General features: G+C 37.7%; 1 protein-coding gene and 1 long non-coding RNA gene across 6 annotated transcripts in view; both read right to left on the bottom strand.

Annotated features, from left to right (window-relative positions):
- The window catches only part of FAM13A (family with sequence similarity 13 member A), a 105,919-nt gene that overhangs the window by 77,094 nt on the left and 8,533 nt on the right, over positions 1 to 20,292 (bottom strand). For 2 of the 5 annotated variants that reach the window (XM_081812160.1, XM_031023849.2), the window contains exon 2: positions 7,945 to 7,986. The exons of 1 other annotated variant lie outside the window; for it this stretch is intronic. In XM_081812160.1, the coding sequence (XP_081668286.1) occupies positions 7,945 to 7,986 (42 nt within the window). Of the gene's footprint in view, positions 1 to 7,944; positions 7,987 to 8,852; positions 8,873 to 8,894; positions 10,823 to 20,292 lie in introns of those variants that run through there. 2 more of the 5 variants (XM_081812163.1, XM_081812164.1) reach the window with 2 other exon arrangements.
- Positions 16,821 to 18,449, bottom strand: LOC145720167 (uncharacterized). Its single transcript, XR_014142941.1, has 2 exons — positions 18,194 to 18,449; positions 16,821 to 17,192 (listed from the first exon to the last, which is right to left on the bottom strand). It is a non-coding gene; the product is annotated as an uncharacterized LOC145720167 (long non-coding RNA).

The raw sequence follows: 20,292 nt of genomic DNA, 5'->3' as shown, positions 1-20,292 counted from the left end.
AAAAAAATTTCTTTTAAAATTCACCTCTCAGCTGGGCATAAACTTTGATTTCTACTTATTCATATTAGTATGTTTTTTTCCTTAGAATCATAATTTTTAGGTTGACTTTCTAATCTTTGACCTTCATATCTAGCATTATTTCTATCAGTTTTTTCTTACCCTTTGCTCTTCATTTTGGAGGAGCTTCTCAAGTTTCTTTCTCATCATGTACTTGATTTATTTTTAATAATTTCTGCTCTTTACTGTTTACCACATACTGCTAATACATTTCTAGGCTCTCTTTTTCCTCCTTATTTCAGCTATTCTTCTATGTCTCTAAACTTGTAATTGTAAACCTATTATGCCCTTACAGGTTCTTACTTACGTTTCAGAGAGGGTTGGTTATGTCCTTGAGCATTTTTTGGAAGAAGACTAGTAATACTACTTTTCAAGTTTTCTTCTGAATCATGTAAAAAGAAATTCTCTGAAATCTGTTTTTACACTGAGTCCTCAGGGTAAGTCATCCTTTCTCTTAGTTTGTAATTTCTCTTTATAGGTCCCAAATAATTCTTTGTGTTCTGTGGTTCTTAAGGAGAATCCATCAATCCAGGCAGGGTCATTACCAACACCCTGGGTGGGTAGATTGTTCCTTGTTTATTTCATCATCCTTTGGCTGTGGGCAGATGCCTGCTCATGAATTTAGATTTTAAGAGCCAATATATGAGTCTGCCCTAGAACAATCTGTGATGCATAAATAGGTGCACTTGCTATTTGGTCCAATTTTCTGACTAAGCTGGAGAATGAGGAATAAATTTGTACTTTGTTTTTGTACAGTGTACTCTTGAAAGCACGCATTATGTCCAGTAATCTTCTTTCCTTTTTTATCATCTCAAATGCTTTAAGTGACTGAGTATCCCAGGGGGATAGCTTTGTATACTAAATGTGCTAGTCTTTGAATAGATGTTGACATAAAGAAGCTAATGGGGGCACAGAGGTGAAAAAGAATATCTGAATGGTTCAGAAAGTAACTTTCTGTTTAGTAGGGGGAATGTCACTCATTTTTCTGGTTGGTGCAGTAGACAGAGGAAGGAATCCAATTTAGTTCCCCCCCCCTTCTTTCTCTCTTTGTGGCCATCTGTATTGTTTAGATGGTGGAACATGAAGTCTATAAGGTGATAATATGTTTCTCAGCCCATCCCAGTGATGTGACCTTTGATATATGGGTTTACCATTGTTACAAAGCTGTCTCTAGTTTTTGTCTTTGATATCATCATTAGAATTTAAATGAGAAGCTGGGAGTAGTTACATTAGGTAGAGCTGGGCTTTTACTTGTTTAAATTAAAGGTTTACATTTTATTCAAATCTGAAGTTCTTATAAACAGAAGTCTATAGGAAGTCAGGGAGACTGAAGAATGAAACAAGAGCTCTAGATAGAATGGCCATAAAGGTGTCATTTCCTGTGAGTCAGTTTTTCCTTTGCTTTATCATGCTGAAGAAAAACATGAAGAGAAGCATAAAAAACATAAAAATTTACATAATTTATCAGTATAGCCTAAACAATGTGCTTAACATTTTAATTAACATTGATAGAATTAAACTCAGAATCTATACTTGTCTCTAGTAACAAATTTGACTAGCTCAGATATCAAGAACTCAATAGTGAATCCCTAGAGAATTATATGATGAACATTAGCTAAGTTTATAACCATTCTTCAGTATAAAATACTTATATTAGTGGTCTGGTTTAGTGATTTTCAGCTAGGGGTATGCATGAAAATCTCTTATGTGACACTTTTTTTCCCCTCAAAATTCTTGTGGCAAAACACACATAAAATTTACTATTTAAACCATTTCTTAGTTCAGTGGCATTGAGCATATATTGTGAATTCATTCCATTCATCTCCAAAACTCTTTTCATTTTATAAAACTAAAACCCTGTACCTATTAAACAGTAACTCCCAATTCTCCCCATCCCCCCAGCCCCTAGCAACCACCATTCTGCTCTGTGTCTCTGTGAATTTGACTATATTGTACTTCACATAAGGGGGATCATACAGATGTCTTTTTGTGACTAGCTTATTTCATTTGGCATAAATGTCCTCAAGGTTCACCCACGTCATGTCTATCAGAAGTTCCCTTCTTTTTAAGGCTGAATCAGACTACACTGTGTATATAAACTGCATTTTGTTTATCCATTTATCCACTGATGGACACTTGGGTTGCAACCACCTTTTGACTATTACAAATAATGCTGCTATGAACACGGTTGTACTGGGACCCTGTGACCCTGTTTTCAGTTTCTCTTCAGCTTTGCCAACGCTTGTTGTTTTTATTTTTCAAAGCAGCCATCCTATTGGGTGTGAGGTGATATCTCATTATAGTTTTAATTTGCATTTCCCTGATGATTACTGATGTTCAGCATCTTTTCATGTGCTTATTGGCCATTTGTACAACTTCTTTGGAGAAATTTCTGTTCAAGTTCTTTTCCCATTTTAAAAATCATTTTGTTGTTGTTGTTGATTTTTTGGAGTTCTCTATATATTCTGGATATTAATCCCTTATCAGATAAATGATTTGTAAATATTTTCCCCCATTCTCCCTTTCCTTTCTGTTGATAGTCTTTTATTTTTTTGATCTGTAAAATTAAAAAAAAAATTCATGAAGTCCAATTTGTCTGTTTTCTTTTATTTCCTGTGTCTTTGGTGTCATACCTAAGAAATCGCTGCCAAATTCAAGGCTGTGTAGCTTTTGCCTGATGTTTTCCTTTAAGAGTTCTTATAGATTTAGTTCTTATCTTTAGGCCTTTGATCTGTTTTGAGTTAATTCTTGCATATGATATTAGGTGAGGGGCCAACTCCATGCTTTTGCATGTGAATATCCTGTTTTCCCAGCACTTATTGTAGAAAAGACTATCTCATGATAGTTATTGAAAATATGGATACCCAACACCACTCAAAGCTCAGGATCTTGGCCAGTGAGACCCCAGAACCTTTAAAGTATACAAAGTATGTATCATAGTGATGGTGTTATCAAAAAACAGAACATAACAAGTGTTAAGAAAAATATGGAGCAATTGGATTCATACATTAGTGGAAATGCACTTAGAAAGGGTTAAGATAGAAAATTGTATGCTATGTGTATTTGTCACAATTTAAAAAGTAATTAAAAAATGGTTAAAATGATATATTTTATGTTATTTATATCTACCCTCCCACCCCCCAAAAAAGAGCTCCAAAGAAGTTGTACAAATGGCCAAAGAGATGATGTGCTTCCTCAGTTTAGAAACACTGTTCTAGTAAAAAAGGACAAGGGAAACAAATAATTTTAATATATAGTTATTTGTGTCTGAAGACACCCAAATATCTAGTTGACTTTATTATCTGGGGGGGAAAAAAAAGTAGATAATCAAGTAAATAGCCTGCTTATTTGTTGCACTTGTTAGTCTACAACAAATATAATGCCTGATATATTGCACTTTTCAAAACTACCCCATCTGATGAGAGATTTTTACCTCAAAATGATAGTTGAGAAAACATACAATAGAGTTAAGAAGAAAAAGAACTATTAAAAAATTTAATAAAGTATGAAAAAAAATCATAAACCTACAAATTCTAGCACAAGTTGTTTGGAAAAGTAATCCCCAAAGAGCTAACTAAAAATGATCTATAAGAACTTTTCTACATATCAGGATAGGAGTTGTATGATATAGTTTTCAGATTCCATCTAATGTCAGGTAATGCTTTAATCTCATTTTATCCAAAGCTAAATTTTTCTTCCACGTAAATCTATAGTTAAAAGACTTTCATAAATTAATGATTCCTGGTTTCAAGGAATAAAAATATTAAAATACTAAAGAATGAGTTTCTATTCCAAAAGCTTATTTAGATATAAATCTATCTGATGTTCCTGATACAGGAAAATTAGAAAACACATACTGACACTGACCGTAAGCAATTCCAAATCTGTTAAAATAGTAATTTAGCTTCCATTTGTACCTGGAGTATTAAAACTTGGGCTGAAATTGATAAAGACTGTCAATTTCAGAGTTTCAATGGAGCACAAAATGAGAAAGAAAAAGCAGAGGAAGATTAGCCCAGTTGCTAAGACGTAGGTGTTAGGTGAGCAAGGAGCCACCATTCAGAGGCCAGGTGAGCTGTTTAGAGCCTAGTGAATAAGACTGGTTACAGGTATGTAGCTCCCGAAGCACATTTAGGATTTTGATGAAGCACAAGGAGAGATGGGCCTTATATAGAGGCTATATCTATGTATCATCCATATATACAAACTATATGTATAATCCCGGAATCTTTTAAGAAGGAATTCAAGAGTAGAAGTTGGATGGGATGAGGGCAGGATCTGAACCCGGCCATAAGGAATGTGAAGGTAGTAGAGGTGAGATGGGCGTCGATAGAGGTGTGGAGGAATGTAGAGTAGGGATTGAGAGCCTCAGTCCCAGTGGAAATAAACACAGAAATCAAAATCCAAATTTGCAGATACTGAAGACCCAGACAACTAAAAGTAGAACTAGCAACAGATCTTAGCCAGGTCAGACTGGATGACAGGCAAAAGAATTCAGACAATAACAGGCTGGATGGGGCACGGAACGCATATAGCAAGCTGCTCATCTGAGCAACTGAGGTAGGGGTGCTTTTCTGGGAGTCCAGCAGAGAGCATGAGAGCCCAGGATATGCACATCCTTGCCAAGAATGTTCTTCACCTGAAGTTTGCAGGTTCTTGTTAATTTTGTAGCAATCTTGCTAAGGGTTTCTTGTAACTTGATCTTCCCTTTCATTTCCTTAATCACTTCAACAGTGTGGCTAATCTCTAATGAGCATCTGGGGAACAATGACACCTACTGTTTGAGCTACTGTAGCTGCAGTCATCCTGCCACATGAGACGCAGCAGTACAGATTTGTAACTACTGTTTCTTTCCTTTGCCAAAAAAAAAAAAAAAAAAAAAGACAAATGGTTCTGGTGAGTTAGGCTAGGGTGGAGAAGTGCTGAAATTACAGAAAACAGAGTTCTTATCACAGAAGATATTTAATCTAGAATGAGAATATATGAGTGCACATCTATTTATAACAGTCCTACCTTACTACAGAAAAAATTGAAGGCAACTGAAATGTACAGTAGACTACCATGTGGCTCAGCCATGAGTGTTTCTAACAGAGAATCGTAATCACAGAAACTGGAATTCTACAAGGTGAAAAGTAGAGCAAGGTAACAATTGAAATGGCCTCTCTGGCTCCCAGTTCCTGCATCCCACTTGCCTTCCCTTAGCCATAGAAAGGGTCTGGAACCTCCACTAGTGCACTGTAGGTCCTCTGCATGCTCTCCATCTCTATACTGCACATACAGACTCTACCTTCATTATAAATAATGCACCTTGTCTCCACTCCAAGAGCTGGATGCTTGTCTGATGTCCTGTATCTGAATTACATTATGGATCATCTCTTCTCCTCCCTCTGACACTGGAGCCCTGCTTTGCTCTTATCTTCTGTTTTGATCTGGTCTTCCTGAAGACTGCGCACTCCCAGACCTGCAGACACTGAGTTTTGCTGTTCTACCTCATGCTGGACCTTTCAGAATAAACCACCAACTGAATATCCCACCACTGACCAGCTGTCCCATCCCCATCCCCTCTGCCTGGCTGCCTGTGGCTGGATCTACTTCTGGTGAGTACCCAGCTCAGCTAATGTGTCTCATCTCTTGTTTGGATCTTTCCTCTCTGTCTCCCCCCACCCCCCAAAAAAAGCCAAAAACCAAAACCTCAAAAAACCTTGACCAGTCAACACTGTCAAAATATAATACATAGCACTCAATATTCAATATTCCTAGTCAGGAAAGATATCATTTTACAGCTACCAATCACTTTTTACTTTTCAAAGCCCCAGGAAATATTATTTCAGATTTTAAAGAGCCAGTTTAGTTTTTTGTCATGTTGACAAATTGTTATGAAATTCATGAGTCTTGCAGTAACTGCCCTTTCTGAGAATTGTAGGAAGGGAATCTATTTAATAAAGTAGGAGAGAAAGGAATGGAAGACAAAGAGGCTACAGAAATGAAAGTATATTTAAAACATTTAAGCACTCATTTGTTCTCACTAGAGGTAGGGCAAAAAAGTGCGCTAGTTTATAAATTAAATTGTCAGTGGACATGTTATGTTTCTAGTTCAAAAATCTGGAAGAACTTTAATCATAGTTAATAATCATGTATTCTTTCTTTCACTTAAATTCTGTATGTTAGAATAACCCAAGAAGAGTTAATCTCAAAGCCACCATGCAAATAATTTGAAAACAAAAAAAGCTCCTTCCAAACAGATTCATATTTTACTAATAGATTCTCCCTACTTCATGTCAAGTAGATAATAAAAAAAAAGTTAAATTAACTTGTACCAACTTACTTCTTACATAATTTCTAAGACTATCATAGAATGTTATTCAGAAAAAGAAACTACATTTGACATTTTAATTTCAGGACAAATAATAATTATTTTTTCATTTATGAAATAGCTCCACTTACTTAAAATTTCCTAAGGAGTGTCTGCTGGTAACTTCCTTTTTCTGTAACTTTACCTCTCCTATACATGTGGGCTAGTATGCACATTCATTCTTTTTTCCTACTTTCATAATATTTTAGTTTTTATGACTTAACATTGAAAAGTCAAGTAGCTTCTACCAAGAGTTACGGTAAATACATTTTCTTTACATTCTTTAACTTTCATTTTGCAAGTACAGAATTTCTTTTTCAAGATACATTATTAGTCTAAATAATTTAAAAAATCATATTAGAAAATACAATTATGTGTCTCTTAAGGTCTTAAGACTTATAAACCCATTTTTCCCATCAGCTTTTTAAAATTGTTAAAAAAATAAAATTCAATACTATGTAAAACAGATTGATGTTATTCAGAGGAATAAAAATAAGACAGAGGACAGTTCTCATTTGTTGGCATGATCTGGTGCTGTAGTCTTCTGTACCGTGTAAAACTTAATTTCCATTAATATAGGAGAATCATTTGTTTGATATTACTGTGTGTATTTACACAATGAGTACCGGAGTCACCATGCACTCAGCAACAACATCCTCATGTGTTTATAGCAGTTGTGTAGTTGAGGTAGCCTACAAACCAGAATATGCTGATTTGGTCGGCAGGAAACCAAAGTGAATCAAATGGACCACCATGTTGTCTCAAACTAAAACCTCAAATGTTCTCTTTTGCCACAATGTGATTATGCAATATGCTTTGAGTTGCTGAAGGGTGGAAAAGTACTGAAAAGCAGTTACTTGGCTAAGACTAAAGTCCTATGACACATTTCTGAACTACTGTTGGTTGAATTAAAGCTTAACTCTAACTCTGGGACTATTACAACAAATCAGATTCAGAAATAAACAAACTACGTATCACAGATTCTGACATTCCTTTTAAAAAAGTAGATTTCAAAACTGAGGAAAGAGTTAACATCTACTCTGAATTCTGTAAACTCACCTGTTTTAATAGTTGTTATTCTGGCTTCATAAGCTTTAGAAAATAACCCCAAACCCCATGAACTTGCTGAATACTTAGTTTCACACTCCACTACTATATAGAAAATGATCTAACATAGCTGAAGCTTTGTGCTCACACCCCCCCCACCCGCATATATGCATGGAAGAGAATTTTTAAGATGTAGGTAACAGCGCAATCATTAGGCAGTTTCTGAAATTAAAATGGCTACCTTGACATTTCTGAATTTAAAACAAAATATCTTATTGTAATCTTTTTAGCTCTATTAAATTTAAGATTTCTTAAACCAAAGAGAAAAAACACACAGCATGAACAATATGATGAAGGGTTCCAATAAGCTTAGCTGGGCCACCGTGTAGAATATTCTATTGAAAAGAATTAAAATGGGCCAATAAACTCAAAGAAACCCTACCCCTCTTCCATTCTCTGTAATAGAACAACAAAAATCAAATAAATACCTCAAATAGAAAGGTGACATAGGTCTTTCATCTTCCTGTGAACTAAAAGGAAAATAAATTTTGTATTAATTTCTGTTAATATTTTAACATATCAATTTTACTAAAACTCTGTTCTTCCTGTCAGAAATTTTATTTTGACACATTAGAGCTAATCTCACGATGGAGTAAAGTTAGTAAAACATACTCTACCTTGGCCTAGCCAAGGTCAATTACTTCTTCATGGGAGACCATCAAAAGAGGTTTCTCTCAAGATTAGCCTCAGGCAAAAGTAAGTCAACGTCACACTTTCAAGAGCTTTTTACTACCTTATTTCTACAAGCCTCATCCAAGTTCCATATATTATACATAAACCCTTAAAATGATTGCATACTTAATTATCTCAATAAAGTTAATTATAGCTCATTACCACGATGATGAAAGTAAGAAACAGCCAACAAAATATTCCTGTTAAGTGTGAACCACTTCAGGAAGGATGTCCTAGCAATGAGAGACATATCAGTAAACACTACTCTTGCTCTTTGTTCTCTGTAGTTACTTTAAGTATTAACAAGTATGGATAACATGTAAGGACATAAATGAAATTATAGAAATAGTTTACAGTCTTCAACCAACACAATAGTTTACATTCTTCAAAAACAATATGAAGCTTATATAAAAGTATTTTTAAAAATGTAAGATATATACAATATTTTTTTTTCCTTTAACATGTGTTTTTCTTTTGACAAATGACTTCAAAGACTGAGTCTCTTTCCCTTAGTGTCTGCTGGAGGTCTTTGAACTTTTTTGATCATGCATTCATAAAATTTGCTTTTAAACAGCACTCCCCTCAATATATGACTAAGTATCGACATCTACTAATTACATGCATCATTAAACGGATAAAAGTAGAAATATAAACTATTATTTACTTTTTAAAAGTAAAAAGAGGCTCTAATATTTTCTTCTTGTACCTCTGGTTAATCTTGTACACCACCTGGGGTGTCCACCACCTTTGGGGAAGCAACTAGATAACTTCAGCTTTCCCTCTCTCTTGGCTTATTTTTTATTTTCTAAAGGATCATTGATGAAAAGAGAAAAGTTTGCTCAGTTGGTAATATCCTGGCAAAATCTTACTACACAGTTACACTGTAAAACCCAAACACACAAACACACCTGTCCTACAAGTTGAAAAGGTCTTAACATTTTAGTTGGAAGATGGCACATAAACTATGACATACTATTTTTCATTCTTGCATGATTTTGGTTTCCCATTTCATTATAGTTTAGCTATTCTAATGTTTTTGTTGCCAAAGACTTTAAGAATGTGCCAATTCTTCCTAAGTGATGGGTAAATGATGGATCAGCTTTGTTATCGACTCTAATGTGGTTGGACTGAGGGCACAGCTTAGAGAGTCAGGTTGCAGAGCTGAAGAGTTAGGGGTGACATGTGGGAGATGTCCACCTGGAGCAGGGCTATTACAGGAGGGGACTACTTTAAGCGAAACTGGTACAAGGAGCTTACATAGTGGTTTCAAAAAATTCATTGAAAACCCTGAACAAAACAAATTATTAAAAATATTGGAATTGAGTTTCCTAATCAAGTATTCACTGTCAAAAAGTACTAATTGTGACCAACACCATGCAAAAAGGCTGCAACTAAAAACCTCTAACGATTTTATTATTATAGGAACATTGCCTCCATGTGTTATAAAAGGGGCACTGTACTAAAAACTTTTATGCCCAGAACAGATCCTTAACTCTAACATGTAACAAATTTTAATGAAAATTAACAAGGGTACTTTAGTGAAGATTCAATTAGCAATATGGTTGGTTTCCTTAGAACTTAGAAGTGCTTTTGGGAGAAGAGTTAGATGGTGCAGAGTTCTAAACACAGCTGTTCATATGTTTTGGCTAATGTTTATTTTGTGTGCGTGTGCTAAATTTCTTTGTAGCAAACAGAGGGAATCAAAATCAATCCTTTCTTCTTTTACATCTTTTCTCCCTCACACATTTATTCATTAGCCAGGTGCTACTTACTGGGGGCTCCGACATTAATTAACTCATGTAAATCCTCATCAAAACCCTTTCTGGTACTTGCTCCTCAACTTGAGGTAAGTGGGCTCAGAGGGGGCACATAACAGATGCAGGTCACACAGCTAGTGATGTGTGAGTTACTGTATTACATGTTAGTCCATTTTTGTCCGTTACCGGCTTCCCTTCAGCCTTAAGCTATCAGAATATGGTGGGATGAACAGGTGAAGAAAATCGATGCGATGGCCAGTCTGCATGGCAGCAGCCCTCAGCAAGATCTCGTGGATTTTATATCCCCCATGTCATGCTTCTGATTATAACGACTCTACACCAACCTTAGTCCATTCATAGTGCATGATGACTGGCAGCATGTGGAAAGTGAATATTTTATTAAAATGTACTGGCAGTCTAAGAATGTCTCCTGATAGAAACACAAATTTTTAATCATAAGCAAGAATTTTTCAGGCTGTATCTGCCTGAAAACAAGGTAAAGTTGTCAGTGAGAGACAGAATCAGAAATTCTTAATTTGGATATGTCCCTGAAGTTTGACTAGTTTTACGTGTTCTAAAAAAAAAAAGTGCAAGTACTGCAATTTAAACTAAATGAAACAGATTCAGTACTAGATTTGCTCAATCAGTAGTAGTCAACAGGGTAGCAATCCATGCACAGTACTCAAGAAGAACAATTAAAAAAGAGAAAGAAAAGAAATCAATTTTGATAGTTAATTAGCATATTTCTCTTTTCCTTTTCATGACAGTACCCTTTCCTTGGGTTTTTGTAACTTGACAAGGGTATAAATTTTGAAACAAAACGGAACTACTGTAAATTAAGTCAGTTAATTCTAAAAATCAATTTAATGCACTAATTTTAAAGGCAATTTTAAGAAAAAAATGGCTAAGGACAGGACAATTCTTCCAAATAGAACTGAGAAAATAAACTTTTCTACAAAATTTACATATCAGAATACAAGACATTTGAAAAAAGTCACCATTTCTACATTTGCACAAAATGGATATTTTACTGTTGTTACAGGCCCGCAAGCATCTATTTATAGAGGTTATTTATGCCTGTTCCTGGATTTATGTTAATTTAATAGCATGTCCAATGATATTAAATGAGTCATAATTTTTGGCCTAAATTTTAAATTGAGAATTCTGACTCATTTTTAATTTTTAAAAATAAGCACAAATCCTGTGAATGAAAAAGGGAGTGTGTGTTATGAAATTAAGTCAATGACAAACTCTAATAACTTGGAATTCATTCCATTTCCTCCTTGGTTACTAGTATAAACCCCAGGTTTTAATTATTTCCTGTTTGTTAACTCTGAATAATGGCCAAGCTTAAGCAGCCAATTAGTTTATCTTTTTTTTCCTCTTTTTTAAATTTGAACATACATTTAGAGATTTGGGCAGCCACCTCATGTATGTCCGGCAGTCAGATGCTTAATGTCCTCAGAGATGTGGTGATATAATCTCTCAAAACAACTGCCTCCGGGAAGAGCATTTATCATATAGACCCAAGTAACAGTCCAAATCTAGGAAGCTACAACTGAGAAGGGCAATAACAGATACTATGTTTTTAGTGGGGTCTTAATCAAATTTATTTATAGGGCTCTATATTGGTAAATGCACAGAAATGAATCACACCTAGACTTACAGTTTCTTCATGAGTGGCACTAATTTCTAACCTGAAGCCGCAGGATACAATGTCTATCAATTTAATTACACAGCAAGCTAACGGGTATCACAAATTGTGTGGCACTTTCTATGTCTGAGAAAAATCAAATACTGTTGGGAGAATCCTCAGAGTGTGGTATTCAGAAGGGACCTTCCACAGCTGGATCAAATCACCATTCCATTCAATTCCCTTCTGAACTGTTCTGATAAATGTTCCAATGAGTCCAACGTTCTAATTGGTTATTGTGGCTGGATGCCAAAACAAAAACAACAACAACAAAAAACAAACATCATCTGCATATTTAGCTACACACTTGAACTAAATTTTCAAGTGATTTGAGCTAGAAGAAATAGTTTGCAAGTGTTCCTTGAGTACTGAGGAGTACTAAAAAAAACCCAGGTAAATGCTAAGGATTAGGTTCCATTATGGGAGAAAAGAGGAAAATCATCTATGGGGGCTTAACCCAAAACAGAGAGCAAAAGGGAGAGACTAAGCGAGGGAGCAAAAGGATACAATTAAAAGTACTAAGTAAGCTTTTTTTTCCTGGAATTCGAGGTTTTCCCTCATGTTGAGGAAAATTTTCTTAGAGAATGATGAGGTGAATAAAGTTAGTACACTTTCTTTCCTTCCTTCCTCTGCAAAACCCCAAGTGCCACACTTCCTTGAGCATTTTCAATTTATGCCCAGGCCCAGGCATGAACCATGGACCACTCCAATCAGGGAGTGATGGCGCAGCTGGTGTGCTCAGAGTTTTGGGTTGGCCCCATTCAGGGGTATGGAAAAGAAAAACAATCTCCCTGTTCTCCTTGGGAAACAAATGTAAATGTTTTCAAGCTGGCTCATAGCTAAGTGTTTGCAGCTAAAATTCTGGGGGGACACTTCTGTAGATGCATGCATATACTTTATTGTAAGTTTTGTTTGTTTAGTTGTATTATTTGCATGCTGTGACTAAGAACACAACACCTCTCCAGTAGAAATAAAAACAAATTAGTGAAGTTTAAGAGCAAATCAATTTTCCTGACAAAAGAGTTAATGCAAAGAGCTGAAGCTGTTAATATTCACAGGACATGAATTTTTAGCCAACACTAAGAGCTATTAATTTTTGAGGCAACATAAACAGACAAAACAAAAAGACTTCCAAAAATTGAGAACTTTTTTCTCAATAAGACAGGAAAATGTTTTTACCACTTTCTTGATCGCCTAGTGGAAATCTGAAATATATTGGTTATGGGTTGAATTGTGTCCCTTCAGAAAGATATGTGGAAGCTTGAACTTCCAGTACCTGAGCATGTGACCTGATTTGGAAATAGGGTCTTTACAGAGGTGATCAAGTTAAAATGAAATCATTACAGTGGGCCCTAATTCAGGATAACTGGTGTCCTTATAAAAAGGGAAAGTTTGGACACAAACATAGACATGCACGCGGGGAGAACACCGTGTGAAGACAGAGTTGTGTCTGCCACAAGCCAAGGAACTCCTAGAAGCCAGGAGGGAGGGCTGGAACAGATCCTTCTCCAGAGCCTTCAGAGAGCACATGGCCCTGCCAACACACTGATTTGGGATTTCTGGCCTCCAGAACAGTGAGACAATAAATTTCTGTGGTTTTAAGCCACTCTGTTTGTAACAGCAGCCATAGGAAATGAATACATCTACTAAATTTTTTCCCTTAAATTCAGAAATAAGAACCTGCTTAACAAAGGTGTCTCCATCCTACAGAAAGTTGTCTCTGAAAATTCCTTTATAGGCCCGCTATGACTAGAATTGATTTCCAGCACTGACATGGGCATTTGATTTCTAGGCTTGTAGTAAACTCCCACTCAAATGAACTATCTTCAATAAGTAGTCCAGATACAGTATTTAAAAACGAAGTTTTTAAAGAAAAACTTTTGGCTATGTTCCAGTTAGAAACACATTTTACATCTTTATGCATACCCATAAAATGGACACAAGTTCATGAAATTATTCTTTGTTTGGATATTTTCTTTTTCTTTTTTTTTAAGTAGAACTTAAACTCTTTAAACTCTTTTCTAAGCTCCCAGCATGGAGCCCAGTACAGGGGAACTCGAACTCACAATTGTGAGATCAAGACCTGAGCCAATATCAAGAAGACACTTAACCAACTGAGCCACCCAGGTGCCCTTGTTTGGATATTTTCTATTGTGTTACATTTTAGTTATGTAAAATTATATAAAATACTGGTCACAACCTGCTACATTGATTTTATGACCGCTAATAGGTCATGACCCACAGTTGAAAAACACTGTTCTAAAACACTATGCCAATTACACTTCTCCCTTGCTTGATATATATAATGTACGCTCAATGAATGTTGTTGAATTAAGATCTATGTTCCCACAGGACAGAAAGAAAACACTCCTTCTCTGCCCCATTGCCAGAATCAGCTCTGGGCCAAAGAAGTCCAGATTTTGTCCAGTCTGGATGGCAGATAAGCATAGAGAGGAAGCGGTCCCAGATAAATCTAGTAGTGGGCATGACAACATAGTTCCAGAAAGCCTTGGGGAAGTTGACAGAGTACTTCTAAGTCTCTTTTAAATGTTCTTTTCCTGGTTAACTTGGGGACACATGGTCTGTTTGGATTCCTCCCGATTTTATGACTGTGGCATTCTTTATCAACCTGCGTCCTGTCTTTTAGATTCAAAAAACGTACCTGGAGGGAACTAATGAACATCTCATTCTATTTCAGTCCCATCCACCTAACTGCTTCCATCTCTGGATGCCCTTCTGATGAACATCATTCAGAGATTTGAGGGGAGGGAGGGTGTGCACAGTCAGGGAAGAGCCTCTCCTCAGGGAGGGGTAGGTTCCTTCCTCTATCTATTGTGTCTCTCCTTACAGTCAAAGTCAGGAGTGAAGCAGAACTACCTGCTGACTGACACAGCCAGGAGGCTCACACTGCACCTCACAGGGGATCTTGGCTGGAGACATGTGTTAAAGTCACAGAATGGAATTCCTTTTAAATACTGAAGTCATGTTAACAAGCCAACTGCTCTCCTTAAAGAACTTTATCCCTTATCCCCACATTTGGTCAATCACCAAATTGTGCTGATTCTACCTAAAAAAAAAAAAAAAAAAGACAAGTTTCTTGAACTTGATCTTTCTGTTTCCACTCTTTCCCTGCCACCCTTGCCAGTTTATCTTTAATATTCCACCAGGTTCATACTCCTAACTTAAAAGCTTCTCCCACTTTACCATTGCTTTGGGGTAAAATCCAAATGTCTAAATCTGGCACACAAGGTCCCTCCCAATCTGAGTCTAACGTACCTATGGAGACCACTCACTACACTTTCGTCAGTCCTCCTCCTTGTACATGCTGTTCCCTCTGTCTTAAATCCTTCCTTCACCTCTCTCTGCCTGGAAAATATTTCATCTTTCCACTCAAGTGTCATCTAATCTGCAAAGCCATCTCCAGCACCCTGGAGAGGGAGATGCTTCTTCTTCCAGGCTCTGATACACTGTTCATAGCTATAAATGAGCAACCCAACACCAGAATTCATGAGTTCAGACGCTTGCCTCACTTCCCGGATGTGTCTTTATGTTTGTACACCACTAGCACCTAGCAGGGTACTAGAACACTCCAGGTGCTCAGTAAACGGCCAGGTAAAATTAGCATCATCAAGACTTTGCTGAGGGCTAATGCTACTGTTTGATATAATATTTTGAAAACATGTACTCTTTATTATTTGTAAAATTAATTGGGCCAGCTAGAAACACTTTCAGATATGTGCATGTTGATTGTTTTAAGTTATCCTGTTTCCTTCTATTTAAAACTTCATGAAATCACAACTATGCCGTGGGTTTTCTCCCATCCTTAAAGACAAGAAATTAATTTCTTTTCTTCAGCAGCACAGTTGAGGTGGGAGCTCTGCCCCTATATGCCAGTAATGTAAATGCTGTGCTTTCTGTGGTGTAGAGTGAACCCAGAGAAGGATGTGTTCAGGCAAGGTAACATGGCCTTGCCACACACTCTGTTTGTTCTGGCTTGAGAGCAGGAAAAGAAAATTATTTCACTTCACTGCAAACCCAAAGGTTGTTTGGGTCTTAAAGAAATTTTTGGTTTAGTCACAAAACTATTTTCAAGGCAGCTGGAAGCTTTCATTTGTCTTTGAGATACTTGTTCAGAAAAGTGATGTTTACCGTTGATTGCCTTAGGGAGGCAATAATTTAGAATGCTGCATACAGTCACTTTCTTCGTGGCGCAGTTGATATTAGTTGATGAAAAATATTTTTAGAACATTAATACGTTAAAACATTTTCTAATCTTTAGTTAAACAAACTCAAAAGAATATGAGGATACATGCAGGAGGGAAAAAGGAAAGAGTAAGTTATTTTTACTAACTTTTAAAAAATAATTACCATTGGGCGCCTGGGTGGCTCAGTTGGTTAAGCGACTGCCTTCGGCTCAGGTCATGATCCTGGAGTCCCGGGATCGAGTCCCACGTCGGGCTCCCTGCTCAGCAGGGAGTCTGCTTCTCTCTCTGACCCTCCCCCCTCTCATGCTCTCTATCTCATTCTCTCTCTCAAATAAATAAATAAAATCTTTAAAAAATAATTACCATTAGGGTGCCTGTGTGGCTCAGTCGTTAAGTGTCTGCCTTTGGCTCAGGTCATGATCCCAGGGTCCCACATCGGGCTCCTTGCTCAGCAGGGAGCCTGCTTCTCCTTCTCCCTCTGCCCCTCCCCCCCGCCCCCCCCGCTTGCGTGCACGCGCTCTCTCTCTCTCAAATAAAGTCTTAAATAAATTACCATTATAACATTATTAGTGGTTTGTTAATATAGTTTTTATTTAACAGATATTTCCCAAACTGTTAAGTCTGAAAATGGATTTCTCGAGGGAGACAAAAATATGCAGAAAGCAATGCAAATTATCGTCTCATTTTTCCCCTAACAAACCCTTCCTCTGCCAGATACAAGGGCTCATTCAGCATTTTTTGAGTGGCTACTATGCATCAGAGCCAATGAGGGGTGCTGCTCAGGCTAATAAGATATGGTCTAAATCCTTACAGAATTTATAGACCAGGGAGAAACAGAAACTTGAAATATGATAATGACTATGAAAAAAGGATACACAGCTACCACGTGTTGAGGGCTCACCATAGTAAGTCAAGACTTTGGGCTAAGAGCTTCGTAGACATTTCCTCAGTCGATCCTCAAAGACGCCCTTGGAGAGAGGTATCACTGGATTTTCTCAGATAAGAAAAACAAGCCTTGGAAAGGGTAATTCACCAGCGGGAGGCCACAGAGCCAGGCAGGGCTGAGATTCAAATCCAAGTGTGTGGCAACCAGAGCTCCAGACCTCACGCTCAAGCCCCACGCAGTCTGGCAGGTTAGGTGACAAGAGCGACACTGGGAATGGGTTTTGAGGGTCATGGAGACATTATTAGGAGGAAGGGAACGGACAGGGAACTCTTTAACAAAGAGAAGACACTGTGTGAAGGCAGGAGTTGGCACGCAGGGAGCTCAGCCCCGTGGACGAGGCAGGGGTGTGCCAGGCAGAGGCACCCGGGCCAGGCAGCCCTGGACTTTCTGCTCAGTCAAGGAACTGAAAATGAAGGAGAGTCACTGATGAAAATACTACACAGTGTATCAATGGTCTACTCTGGCTGGCTGCTGGTTCCTAATCTTGGTTTCAGGGGCTATTTTAATCTAGACGGTGAAGTTGTATTTCTTTCCATGATCATGTTGCTGACAGCAAAATACTGATGTATCATCTTAAGCTCTTTCTAAACCCTTAACTTTTTCTAGCATTTTAATTCCATCCAATATGATCTCAGTAAGGCAGTTCAGTTCTTTGTTTTTATTTCCATTAAGTTTTCTGATTTTTGTTCTTACAGTTGATGAGAAGATACATGATTTCCTGACCCCAAACCTTAAAGGTTTTATCAAATGTATCCTGTGTCTTTGCTCTCCCCCACCACCCAGTATTTTTATTTCTTTACATAGGTATCTTAATTTTGGAAATTGACTTCTTGGGCTTCCTACTCTTCCTCCCTCCCTCCCTCCCTCCTTCCTTCTCTTTCTCCCTCCCTCCCTTCCTTCCACCCCTCCCCAACTATTTCCCATTAATATGCCATCCTTATGCGAGAAATAAAAGCAGTTTCCACATCTGGCTTTGTGACAAGCTGCTCAAGGGTTATAATGTAGTGTCCAGATGAGGCAAATCTTTAGAGACAGAAAGTAGATTAACAGTTGCCTAGAGTTGGGATAGGAGGATTATAGGGAGATTGACGGTTGTTTTAGTCAGTTTGGGCTGTTCTAACAAGATACCACAGATGGGTGGCTTGAACAATAGAAACATTTACTTCTCACAGTTCTAGAGAAGGGAAGTCTAAGATTACAGTGCCAGCATAGTCAGGTTCTGGTGAGAATTCTCCCTGGCTTGCTGGCTGCCAACTCCTTGCTATATCCCCCTATGGTGGGGGGGGGGGATGGGAAGGAGTGAGCTCTCTGGCCCCCTTATCTCCTTATAAGGACACCAATCCTGTTACAGGAGTGCCACCTCTATGACCTCATCCAAACCTAATTAGCCCCCAAAGGTCCCACCTCCAAATACCATCACACTGGAGATTAGAACTTCAACATATAAATTTTGGGGGAACACATTCAGCCCACAATAGGGGTTGACAGCTAAAGAATACAGGGTTTCGTTTGGGTAATGAAGATATTCTAAGATTGCCTGTAGTGATGGTTGTACAACCTTATGAGTATACTAAAAACCACTGAATTGTATAATTTATGTAGGTGAATTACATGGTTATGTGAATTATATCTCAATAATGCTATTATCAAAAAAAGTAATTTCCAGGGCGCCTGGGTGGCTCAGTCGTTAAGCGGCTGCCTTCGGCCCAGGTTGTGATCCCAGGATCCTGGGATCGAGCCCCGCATCGGGCTCCCTGCTCGGCGGGAAGCCTGCTTCTCCCTCTCCCACTCCCCCTGCTTGTGTTCCTGCTCTCGCTGTCTCTGTCAAATAAATAAAATCTTTAAAAAAAAAAAAAAAGTAATTTCCAGTTCTTCTTAAATAACAAATAATCCTTTTAAAAGGTTTTATACAGTACAAACTATTTCTTGGACATTCATTCTGATCATCACATAGATATATAATTATCATAGGAAAAAAGGCAGGGTAGAAGGTTTTAAACGTTTCAAGAAATTTGATTCCATAGTATTTTTTTATTTTATTTATTTTTAACATTTACTTTTTTTTTTTAAGATTTTATTTATTTGACAGAGAGAGACACAGCGAGAGAGAGAACACAAGCAGGGGGAGTGGGAGAGGGAGAAGCAGGCTTCCCGCGGAGCAGAGAGCCCAATGCAGGGCTCGATCCCAGGACCCTGAGATCATGACCTGAGTGGAAGGCAGATGCTTAACGAATGAGCCACCCAGGCGCCCCTCCATAGTATTTTTTTTAAAGATTTATTTATTTGAAAGAGAGAAAAAGAAAGAGAGAGAGAAAATTTCCAGCAGACTCCCTGCTGAGCGTGGAGCCTGACTTGGTGCTCCATCTCATGACCCTGAGATCATGACCTGAGCTGAAATCAAGAGTCAGACACTTAACCTACTGAGCCACCAGGCGCCCCAATTTTAATGACATTTTTAATGTTTTTAATGACACTTCCTGCAAACCATTCTTTAGGTCACTTTCCAATATTCATCCAATGAAATGGAATACAATGCTAGAGCATCACCTTCACTGTGTTAAACAGTCTTGCATTCAAGGAATTGAAAGGCATTGCAAGTATAAAAATTAAAAAAAAAAAAAACACAAGAGAAAAGCAATATGCTACTCTTTATATCTGAGGTTTTTTTTTTTTTTTTAAGATTTTATGTATTTATTTGACAGGGAGAGACATAGCGAGAGAGGCAACACAAGCAGGGGGAGTGGGAGAGGGAGAAGCAGGCTTCCCGCTGAGCAGGGAGCCTGATGTGGGGCTCGATCCTAGGACCCTGGGATCATGACCTGAGCTGAAGGCAGACACTTAACGACTGAGCCATCCAGGCTCCCCTGTCTGAGTCGTTTTATCATTTACAAATAATTATCATATTCTTTAACTCTAAAATTGCCCCCATAAGTAAGTATGTCAAGCATTATCATTTTACAGATGAGGAAAATGACCTGACCAAATTCATATGGCTAGCTAGCTGTCAGTATCTGCATGTGTTTTTTGGATAGCAAGTTTACTACCCTTCCACTGCTTTCTCCACTGCTTTGTGCTGAATACCCAACACCTCTACTTTTTCCATGGTTTATTTATTTTTTTTTATAGATTTTATTTATTTGACAGAGAGAGACACAGCAAGAGAGGGAACACAAGCAGGGGGAGTGGGAGAGGGAGAAGCAGGCTTCCCGCGGAGCAGGGAGCCCGATGTGGGGCTCGATTCCAGGACCCTGAGATCATGACCTGAGCCTAAGGCAGACGCTTAACGACTGAACCACCCAGGCACCCCTTTTCCATGGTTTAGACGGGGTGATCTCTGTAAAATTTAAAAATGTCCTCCTCTTAGTTCATAATATCTTTATTTTATTTTATTTTATTTTATTTTATTTTATTTTATTTTATTTTATTTTATTTTATTTATTTGACAGAGAGATAGAGAACAAGCAGGCAGAGAGGCAGGCAGTGGGAGAGGGAGAAGCAGGCTC

This window comes from Leptonychotes weddellii, chromosome 2 (genome assembly GCF_054177405.1).
Source record: "Leptonychotes weddellii isolate Sample4059 chromosome 2, ASM5417740v2, whole genome shotgun sequence".
In the NCBI taxonomy this organism is placed as follows: Eukaryota; Metazoa; Chordata; class Mammalia; order Carnivora; family Phocidae; genus Leptonychotes; species Leptonychotes weddellii.
This window is presented reverse-complemented; position numbering and strand designations above follow the sequence as displayed.